This window comes from Palaemon carinicauda, chromosome 21 (genome assembly GCF_036898095.1).
Source record: "Palaemon carinicauda isolate YSFRI2023 chromosome 21, ASM3689809v2, whole genome shotgun sequence".
Classification (NCBI taxonomy): Eukaryota; Metazoa; Arthropoda; class Malacostraca; order Decapoda; family Palaemonidae; genus Palaemon; species Palaemon carinicauda.
This window is the reverse complement of record NC_090745.1, coordinates 102,672,122-102,684,210: the sequence shown is the minus strand read 5'-3', so window position 1 is coordinate 102,684,210 and position 12,089 is coordinate 102,672,122. Positions and strand designations below refer to the sequence as shown.

General features: G+C 34.5%; 1 protein-coding gene across 1 annotated transcript; it reads left to right on the top strand.

Annotated features, from left to right (window-relative positions):
- Positions 1-4,974: 4,974 nt before the first annotated feature.
- LOC137614728 (oplophorus-luciferin 2-monooxygenase non-catalytic subunit-like) lies at positions 4,975-9,500 on the top strand. The gene is made up of 5 exons (XM_068344401.1): positions 4,975-5,064; positions 5,395-6,087; positions 6,503-6,658; positions 8,175-8,276; positions 9,074-9,500. Exons 2-5 carry the CDS (start codon positions 5,427-5,429, stop codon positions 9,214-9,216), a joined length of 1,062 nt encoding a protein of 353 aa, XP_068200502.1. The 5' UTR covers positions 4,975-5,064; positions 5,395-5,426; the 3' UTR covers positions 9,217-9,500.
- Positions 9,501-12,089: the final 2,589 nt, after the last annotated feature.

Here is a 12,089-nt window from a genome sequence, read left to right as displayed (position 1 = left end):
AATGTTTCTCCTATTTCTATTACTACACTGAAAACGGGAATTAAGAAATTTTTGGTTATCGATACGGTTCCGTTGGTAGGTAACCCATTGGATTGTTGGAAGCAAAATAAACATAGTTACCTATTACTTAATGATCTGACAAATAAATATTTGTCTGCTCCTTTATCTTCAGATGAGAGTGGGTGCTTGTTTAGCATTGGAGCCTTTCCACTTGGTAAGGGCAGAAGACTCTTTAGCTATAGTAAGCAGCTATTCTGGGAGGACACTACAAAACCAAACTACTGTTCTCTACTTTTCGGTAGTTCCATAGCCTCTGTACCATGGTCTTCCATTGTCATGGGGTAGAGTTCTTTTGCTTGAGGGTAGAATCGGGTGTTTTTTTATTTTTCTCTCCCTCTTGCGTTTTTTAAAGTTTTTATAACTATATATGAAAGATCTATTTTAATGTCGTTGAGGTTCTTAAAATATTTCACTTTAATTGTTCATTACTTCTCTTATATTTTATTCATTTCTTTGTTTCCTTACCTCACTGAACAATTGGATCCTGTTGGAACCTTTGGCCTTATAGCATCCTGCTTTCCAACTAGGGTTGTAGCTTAACTAATAATGATAATGAAGTTCAAAGTATAGGTATTGGTGCAACTCTAGTAATTATCATTATCATCATTATTATTATTATTACTTCCTAAGCTACAACCCTAGTTGGAAAAGAAGGATATTATAAGCCCAAGGGCTCCAACAGGGAAATAGTCTAGTGAGGAAAGGAAATAATGAAATAAACTACAAGAGAATTATAAGAACAATAACATTAAAACAAACCTTTTATATATAAACTATAAAAACTTAAAAATAACGAGAAGGGAAATGAGATAGAATAGTGTGCCCGAGTGTATACGCAAGCAAGAGAACTCTACCCCAATTCAGTGGAAGACCATGGTACTGAGGTTATGGCACTACTCAAGACTAGAGAGTAATGGTTTGAATTTGGAGTGTCCTTCTCCTAGAAGAGCTACTTACCACAGCTGAAAGAGTCTCTTCTGTCCTAACCAAGAGGAAAATAGCCACTGAACAATTACAGTGCAGTAGTTGACCTCCTCGGAGATGAATTCTTTGATAATCTCAGAGTATGAGGACAGACGAGAATGTGGATAGAATAGGCCAGACTATTCAGTGTATGAGTAGGCAAAGGAAAAATTAGTCGTAACCAGAGAGAGGGATCGAATGTAGTACTGCCTGGCCAGTCAAAGGACCCAATAACTCTCTAGCAATATTATTTCAACGGGTGGTTGGTGCCCCGGCCAACTTAAAACATACCAAAGTCCCAGAACTCCATCCTCCCTTAGCCTTGAAGACCCCTGCCCTGAAATCTGTATATTCACATTTCTAATTAACAAAACCGTAAAACACACAAAAGCCCCGAGTATATCATTCTTATTCTGAGAAATAAATCATATTCTCATTATATTTTTGCTCCCACTTCCCAACAGTGCACTGGTATGAAACATGGTACTAAAAACGTGCATAAAAAAATTCTTTTTTTCAATTGCATACAACTCTGGATTTTAGATCCCCCAAGTTATATTTACATTGCGCCTTCTGTTTATGCCTCTTCTATCTTTTCATAATTAATCTTAAACAAATAAAATAAAGTTACCTACATAAAAATCCTATTGCAATAAATATGTTTCAATGTTTTTATAAAGAATACATTAACTCGAAAAAATCACCGGTAGGAAGTTGTCACATTTTAACTCCATGTGAACGAAAATCTCCCAATATCTGCACCAGCAAATCAAGCACTAGAATTTCATTTTATGTACATGTCAATCACGCCCTATTTTCCCCGGAATCCAGACAATAAATCGGCATTCATTGCGTAAATCACCATGACGAATATCGAGCCCAGAATTCTTCTTGCCCATGAAACGAGTTTACCGACAGAAGAAAAAAATAACACTCATAGAGATTTATAGCCATCTCTTTGGGGCCATTACAGAGGGAGGGTAAAACATATGTACTTCCAATATGTTCAAATTTACACGAGGGGAAACTCAAACACACAAGGTTATAGGCTATTTTTGGACGAGGGTCTTTTTGCTGTTAAGTTCTCACACAACCCTTTATCTTAATGGGAAACTAATGGTGGTCGTGCGATGGTTGGGAAATCTTTCTCAGATGTAAATCTCGAAGAGTAAACTGTTTAATTGAAAGATTTGGATGGTTCAAACTTGGTGCTAATACTTCTTTTGCCGAGTGTTAATGAGTGCCTTAATTTATGGTTTATCAGTCATTTGTTTGATCTGTTTAACTTTGTTTTCGTTGTTCGCTTTTCTTGTCATTTCTCTTTTCAGTTTTATTCTACGGCCTACTTTTATTGTTGGATTTCCCTGGAATTTGTAGCATTTTGCCTTTCCAGGTAGGGTTGCACTTTGATCTGAATAATAATAATAATAATAATAATAATAATAATAATAATATTAATTACTTAATAATTAAAGAGCTCCCTCTCGATGATACAGGTATAAATGCCAAGACTCATTAATTTTACAATCGCTTCGAAAGACAATACAGCAATACTTTTAAAGCTAGTGATATTGAACTTCAGTTTTTCTATCATCCTAAATACATTTTCCACTTAATGGGCCAATCCCCCTACATCAATGAATGAATGCAATTTCACGGAACGAAACATCGTAATTCTCATTATAAAAAGGACGAGAACAAAGCTTTCAAAAGTTCTATGTTTTAGTCATGTGAATTCCGAAATTTCATGAATATTTTTAGATGAACAGTTACATATTGTATTTGTTGTAGAAAATAAAAATCCAATTTGTAAGTTCGCGTATCCATGTCTCTTGCAATATATATCAGAAAGAAGTGAGATGTTAACACTACCTGTTATAAACTAGATGAAGATAATGGAGATCTAAAACGCATTTATTACAATCCTTGTTCAGAGATAGTGTTTCTTATCAAATTTGCCTACAGCTGATTCTCCTATCTTCTTTTGACCTACTTTGCCATAGAAATCACCCAATACAAATAGAAATAGAGTCTTACACCCAAATACCTGTAACAATTGATGGAAATGTGTTGATATATAATTTTCTGGGGGTGAGATGAGCCTGTCTTTGGAAAAAATGGAAAAAAGGTAAGTCCTCTTAGTCAGCATCTTATGGCTTATTCTTAATCCTGCAATTTAAATGGATCTAACTTTACCAAGACACCAGCCACCCGTTGAAATACTACCACCAGAGAGATATGGGGTCTTTTGACTGGCCAGACAGTACTATATTGGATCCTTCTCTCTAGTTACGGTTCATTTTTCTTTTGCCTACACACCCACCAAATAGTTTGGTCTATTCTTTACATATTCTCCTCTGTCTTCATACACCTGACAACACTGATTACCAAACAATTCTTTTTCACCCAAGGGGTTTCTGCACTCTAATTGCTCAGTAGCCACTTTCCTCTTGTTAAGGGTAGAAGAGACTCTTTAGCTATGGTAAGCAGCTCGTCTAGGAGACGGACACTCCAAAATCAAACAATTGTTCTCTAGTCTTGGGTAGTGCCATAGCCTCTGTACCATGGTCTTCCACTTTCTAAGGGTAAGAGTTCTCTTGCTTGAGGGTACACTCAGGCACACTATTCTATCTTATTTCTATTCATCTTGTTTAGTTGAAGTTTTTATAGTTTATATAGGAAATATTCATTTTTACGTTACTCTTCTTGAAATACTTTATTATTCCTTGTTTCCTTTCCTCACTGGACTATTTTCCCTTATGGAGCCCCTGGGCTTATAGCATCTTGCTTTTTCAACTAGGGTTGTAGCTTGGGAAGTTATAATAATAATAATAATATCAATATAAAACCTATACAGTTATTGAGATATCGTGTGAGCATATCAAGAAAGAAAGAATCCGTCGAAAGACATCTAAATCCCAAACATGGCATCAAAGAACTAACAAAAATCAAATTGGTGATAACGTCAAAATTCTTAGGCATTGAAGCAACAGGCGCAGATTGCACTAACGTTCTTATGGAAGACTTATGGTAATCCACTTAGAATATCTAGTGTGAAGGTTTAAAGGTCACTCATCAATGGCAGAGACAAGGGACAGTGACACTGCCCTATCAAGCAGGAGAATGCCCTAGTGACTGGCCATATACACATATGATCAGCGACCAAGCCCCTCTTCACCCAAGCTAGAACCGAGGAGGGCCAGGCAATGGCTCCTGATTACTCAGCAGATAGACCTATAAGCTCACAAGGATGGTGAGGTGGTGGCGACCAAAGTAACTAACGAGTTTGAGCGAGAGACTAACCCCAGTCTGGCGTTCACCAGTCAGGGACGTTGCCACATCAGCCACCACAACCCATATATATTGATAATATATCAAAGGGATTAAAATAAGCTTTTGCTGATTTTATTATTAACAGTTGAGGTAGTTTGGGATTTGTTTCCCATGTGGCGAATTGTTTTAAATTATGAAAAGTAATAGAAGAAGACAATAGTTTTGCATAATTTGGCAGTATATGGAGAGCGTGGTCTTTACAAATACCAAATACGTAAATTTAAATTACATTGACATTGAAAAAAGGGAAGATAAAATTTATGGACAGTAATTGCCATTACCCAATGTACCAACCTAATAATAAATATTCTCATCATAGTTAACCAAATAACTTCCGAATTAGATTAAAGGTAATATTGACATAATATCGACGAATGCTTCGAATCGCTTATTCAGTTTGTGAATAATTCCCAGGTCAGATGGGATTAAAGGAAGATATAACATGAAATTGTCCATGTGGTTTCGTTCCCAATGATATCTAGCTATCTGTTGCCATGTTTCTTATCACCAAATTCTTTTCAAGATTATTTGTATAAGAAATAGTCTGTCGTATCTCAAGACAAATAATCATACTTCAGATTCTTTATCGGTAGGAAAAAAAAAACAAGCGTAAATGATACAAAATTTGACAGGTAATTCAAGACCTTCATTCATATCTAGATATCACTTAGTGCTCAACTCTCGTCCCTTTTGGAAGGCTTAAAGATCGTAAGTTATGATTTGATATTTATCTAGCTAAACCTTGTACTAAAAATATCACTTAACATTTCAAGGAATTTTTATCCTAGTTCTTTCTCTGAAATTAATACACTTTATACCTTACTTTTACTGGCCCTCAATCAGATCAGAAAGATATTAAATGTTTAAGGTTTAACACCTTATAACTTCGAGTAGTTGTAAAATCATTGAACGTTAAAGCGAATTTTTTCCATCATTCTCCTTTGAAATATTAAAAAAATTAGATAATCCCTTAAGATGGTAAATATTTAGGCTTCAAATGCTGTAAAAAAAATAATTAGGTCTCTTCAAATGTTGCAGGTTTCAAAGAACCCTCCACTGATCAAGACAAAATGTATCGAAAGCTAATAGCCTTGCTGTGGCCGCTCACATTAGCAAGTGAACTTATTGCGGGACAAAATGCCAGCAGTACCCTTACCTCCAGCACAATTCCTTCAACAACAACAGAACCAGTCTATGATTGCCCCACTGCCGAGGAAATATCGCCCTGTTTATGTCATCTCCTCGGGAAAAATCAAATGGAGATGGACTGTTCCAATGTTCAAAGTGGAGACGAACTCGGGAGAGTTTTCAGCACAGAGTTCGAACTATCCGATTTTGTTCGACTGATAATAGCCGGAAACTACAACCTAACAACCCTCAGAGAGGGAGATCTAGGAGTCTCTTCATTCAAAGAAATATATATAATGAATGGAAACCTCGTTGAAATAGAAGACCTGGCTCTGGTAGGTAGTACAGATACACTAGAATACTTAGATCTGTACAACAACCACCTTCAGACAATGCCAGCAATTTCAACTTTCAGCCGTCTGTCTGGAGTTAATCTATGCGGGAACTACATTACGGAATTTCCTCCACTAAATTCTATGACATTGAAGAATCTTGATTTCATTGAAAATCCACTGGTATCTCTTCCATCTGATGCATTCCAGGGTCTTCCAGTAGTAGAATATGTCTTTCTTGATCGTTGCAACCTGGAAGAAATAGCTTCAGGCGAGTATAGACATGGTTCCCTTCTTTTGGAGAGTTGACTGACTTTCAAGTTAATTCAAGGGAATATGCAAAAGAGATGATAATATATTCTTTTCATCCGAATGTTGGTTGGAAATTCGTCACCAAGCGTATCCATTATCTGCTACCCTTTGTTTGGAGTAACTTTCATGTGAAATGAAAAGGGATTTAAAGTAGAATAGTCCCTTATTTATCTTAACTGAGCACTGCTTGTAACAAAACACTTTAGCTCATCATATATTCCTTATTAGAATCAGGTACATATCTCAAACAAATTTCTAAATAAGTTCAAGTTTTATAAAGAAAAAAATAATAACGAAAGTAACGAAATGTTTAGTTTTCAAATATTGAAAAAGCAGCATTAGCTACCAATATAATTTACGACTTTTTCTTCCAGGAACGTTTGCAAATAATCAAAAGCTTTCCTACTTGAGTTTGGATGGGAACAATTTGAAGTCTCTTCCACTTGATGCCATTCAGCTTAGTGGAATGACAAGCTACTTATTTCTTCAAAACAATCAACTCGGCCAGTTAGCTTCTGGTTCGATTTCAGGTTAGTGACACATTTCAAAATCAGTTATATTTCCGTTTACTTTGCCAGAGTAGCTTGAAGCTCGAGACTGACGTTTCAGTATCATATTTTAGGGAACACATATTCTAGGGTACTCTCACATTATTTCACTGACTATAACTTTCACATATTTGACAGACTATAACTCTTACATACTATAACTCACAGTAACTAACACACATATTATTTGACTGACGGTAACTAACTCTCACATATTATTTGACTGACTATAACTCACATACATTATTTGACTAACTATAACTCTAAAATGTCATTTGATTGACTATAATTAACTGGCATATTATTTGTCTGACTATAACTAACTCTCACATATGATTTGACTGACTATAACTAACTCACATATTATTTGACTGACTATAACTCTCACATATCATTTGACTAACTATAACTAACTCTCACATATCATTTGACAGAATATAACTAACTCTCACATATTATTTGACTGACTATAACTCTCATATATTATTTGACTGTCTTTAACTAACTCACATATTATTTGACCGACTATAACTAACTCTCACATATTATTTGATTGACTATAACTCTCAAATATGACTTAACTGACAGTAACTAACTCTCACGTATTATTTGACTGACTATACCTCTCACGTATTATTTGACTGACTATACCTCTCACATATTATTTAACTGACAGTAACTAACTCTCACATATTATTTGACTGACTATAACTCTTACATATTATCTGACTGACTATAACTCTCACATATTATCTGACAGACTATAACTCTTACATATTATGACTGACTATAACTCTCTCATATTATTTGACTGACTATAACTCTCTCATATTATTTGACTGACTATAACTAACATAATATTTGACTGACAACTCTCACATATCATTTGACTGACTATAATTCTCGCATATTATCTGACTGATAGTAACTCTCTCTCTCACATATTTGACTGACTATAACTAACTCTGACATACTATTTGACTGACTATAACTCTCACATATTATTTGACTGTCTTTAACTAACTCTCACATATTATTTAACTCACTATTATTAACTCTCACATATTGTTTGACTGACTACAACTCTCGCATATTATTTGACTGACTATAACTCTCACATATTATTTGACTGTCTTTAACTAACTCTAACATGTTATTTGACTGACTACAACAAACTCAACATATTATTTGACTAACTATAACTAAGATTAATCTGTTTTGGATTTTACAAAACTAACAAATAAAAAACTAATGTAAATATCCAAACCACAAATAGCATTTGAAATATAATTACAAACCAAACTGAATTTCCTCGTACAAATGTCAGTGCTCTGTACAAAAAAGAAAAGAAAAAAAGAAAAAAAAAAGTACGTATGTCCACTTGTCCCGGATCATCAGCATAATAATTTTCATGCAATTAAACCCAACTCTTATTTTTACATATCCAATAATCACTTTTTTAATTTTACATATCCAATAATCACTTTTTTAATATCAGGTGTCACTGGCAGTATTTACATGAATGGAAACTCACTGACGGAATTAAACGAACACGTATTTCGGCCAATGCTCGAAAACAACGCTGATGTTTACCTAGCAGGTGAGAACTTAATTGTATTATGATTAAAATTTTGTCAACGAATTGTTCAGCTGATGCTCTCAGATTTGTACTGAAATACTTTATATAACAAATAAATTAACTTTGAAATATACACACAATTTACGTGGGTGTCGTTGGAGTTTAAAAAAGAAAAGATTCGTCTTTCGTGTGTAATTTTATCGTCTAACCACTTTTCTCACATAAAAAACCTACGTTCAAAACAAAATCATGTGATGATATGTTGGAAATATAAGATGAACTAAAATCAGACTTCTCGATATGATTAGGTTTAATTCAAAATTTAAGGTCATCTAAGACGTCGATGTCAAAATAACAATTTTAATCTATCAGTTTCTAAGTTAACTTTATTTCAATAAACTTTAACACAGTCAACAATATTGAAAGGATCTGTTAACTTAAATAACATGCTTTGAAAGTAATTACCACCTTTTATGGTCTATATTTTTAATTATAATCTAGAGTTTCACTCAGTTCTCAGATACTATATATCAATGTGCATAAATTCAACACATAATCGAAGTGTTCGTATCCCTAGAAAGATTGGATGACTGATATTTGTCCAATTGTTTAAAACAGCACTAAGCCAAAAAAACAGGGAACAAAAAAATAAACTTTCACTGAACTTGGATGATAAACATTTGCCTAATTGTTTAAGAGCACCAGTCCCCCCAAAAAAATCAGGGATCGTATCCTTAGAAAGACTAGATGATTAACATTTGTCCAATTGTGTCTAAAAGAGCACCAATTAACCAAATAAACTTCCACTGAACTTAAAGATAATCCCTTCGGGTGTGGGTGCGACATCGCTTGGCTGATCCTCAACCAAACGCTGCTTGACGGCTTGGCTGATTCGCCGAGTTGTGAGGATGGAACATTCTTCGTTGATTTGGATCCAGCTTATTACGAAGCCATGTGTTGACGTACGAATCCAGGAATAACATACGATGAGTAGCTCTCTCTCTCTCTCTCTCTCTCTCTCTCTCTCTCTCTCTCTCTCTCTCTCTCTCTCTCTCTCTCTCTCTCTCTCTCTCTCTCTCTCTCTGTAGCTTCTTTGATAACCTAGAATACAGATTCCGGTATTCATTCTAATGCAGTTATTGAATGCATAATTTGATAACTTGTTGAGGCACTGAATGTTCAGCTTTGAAAACAATCTCGTCGACATATTGTAAGAAATAAATATATTTTCTAAAAAGTATAACCCATTTAGGAAAAATAAATATACTGCTCTGTACAAGATGATTTTTTTGTCCTTAGTCAAAATACCTTAGAAAATATATCATGGAGAGAGAGAGAGAGAGAGAGAGAGAGAGAGAGAGAGAGAGAGAGAGAGAGAGAGAGAGAGAGAGAGAGAGAGAGAGAGAGAGAGAGAGAGAGAGTCACTATGGAAGCACGAGTTGATCCTAGAAGAGGTGAGCAATGTGATGTTTAGACCTCTTAAAAAGGATAAGAAACATTTTTTTTTTTGTAATAATGAGGTGTGAAAGTAGAGTACAATGAAAAAAAATAGAAAGTTTGTAGAAATCAATTGTATTTGCATCCCATGCATCATCTAATAACAATGAAAGTTAGAAAATTGTAAATATGCATAAATGACAACTGGGTTGAAGAACGTAGTAGTCATAATGGGGAAACCAATGGAAATATAACGGATAAGAGAACAGCAGAAAAGCCATAAAATCATGGATAAGGACATAGATGAAAACCTGGGGCAGAGATTTTGGCCAGAAAGAGTGCAAGACAGAAGAGAGCTTGGATAACTTATTTCAAATCAACCCCAATTGCAACAACCCTCTTTGAAATATTAATTCAGTTAAGATCGACTAAATGGCTTAGTGGTGCGTTTTAGGCTACCGTTTGCTAGACCTGTGGATCGCTGTGAGCCTACCAGTCTATTTAACTGTACCTGGGTACCGTCTCCTAAATTTAAGAAACCGAAAAACTGTACTCTTAAGCCACCAATCTCCATCAGCTGGAAAAAAGGGTTATTGTCTGAATAACTGCTTTCAAACATCGACTTAAATTTCCCAAATTTTATCCACGTTTTATATAAAATTCTTTGGACGAAAAAATTAATGTCTATATCCAGTAATAATAATAATAATAATAATAATAATAATAATAATAATAATCTTATCCTTTCAATATATTAACACAAAAGTCGAATATCACCTGGCTAATAATCAATTTCAAAAACTTCAAAACCATCTCATCTGAGTCTGATGATACTGTAGACTAGAAGAACAATCTTAAATATAGAAGGTATATATAAGTTTACACTAAAAAAGCAACCTCAAGAGAATGCATAGATAAATCATGGGTTTGAAGGCGGAACTGAAGATGCCTTAAATTTAGCAGGACGTATTTATCATATCTATCTTGGCTAAAAACAAAACAAGACTGTCACTGTTTATCAGACCATTCGTTTCGCATTTCATCCAACACGCAAAACATCCTTATCACCAAGCCAGTGATAAATGACCCAACTACAATTCAACAGATGCAGTATTTTACACGTTTATCAAACGGCATTTATCTCCAAATTGCTATCAGGTCCGTTTGAATTCGTTATTTTCTATTACTTTATCAGTTGGTTTATCACATATATTTTCCCATACTTTGTTATTACGGCTTATAATTTGTCTTACACTACTGTGTGCTTCCAAAACAGGTTGGACTGTCAAAATAAATTTAAGATTTTTTCTATTATGGTTTCATTCATTTCACGTTCAAATGTAGTTTCATATATTTACCTCCCTATCAGTAATCTCACATTGAGCATAAATTGCACATACATTTTAGATTTACCTAATCAAATTTGTCGAAACACGTAATAAGGGGAAATATACGATTCACAGGTGTCTAAATTATTTTTTATGTCTCTAACCAAAATATTAAAAATAAAAAATTCTATCTTGAGAATCTAACGGAAATATTCCTCGTCATATGACATCTATTGCACTTGATTCTTTAGTCTTAAGGCTTCATAATAATAAACAATATTTTGGGTATCCAGAGTTCTCCAAGTTCCCCCCCTTTTTTTTTCTTAGGTAGAGATTCATTGCGATTTTTTAGAAACCAAATATCTCTCTCTCTCTCTCTCTCTCTCTCTCTCTCTCTCTCTCTCTCTCTCTCTCTCTCTCTCTCTCTCTCTCTCTCTCAGTAAAACAATAACCAAAATATCCAATTTCTGATTTGTTTAATCAAAGTAGTATTTTCCAATGTATTTCCCAATGAAAACCATAAAATGAACAATACTTTTACCACTAGAATTATTTTGGTCAATGACATCTATTAAATATTCATTTCATGAGGACACATTGTTTAAGCAATATTGGAACATTTGATTTTTTTGGCATCGCAGCAACAATGATTTTCAACAGTAAAAATAAAATCACTCGATTTTTGAAAACTTGTTCCAACAATGCAGAGAGAGAGAGAGAGAGAGAGAGAGAGAGAGAGAGAGAGAGAGAGAGAGAGAGAGAGAGAGAGAGAGAGAGAGAGAGAATGAACTTTAACTATGGGAATTCTAGCATATTGGTTTGGCAGTTTTTCCCATTTGTAGCGTGCTTGCTTCTCTTGTTGGATGCTGCAGAGCTTTTGTTGCTGTTATTTCCAAAAGGATAAATATCTTAAAATGAATAAAAAATTTCTGGTGTTGAAATTGCTTCGGTCCTCAACTTCCTTTTTTGATGAGGTAAGGAACGTAGTTTAATGTAAAACAGAGGGATACTATGAAATGGAATAACACCGTAGTTGAGACAACCAAGCTTCCAGAAGATAATAAAGAGA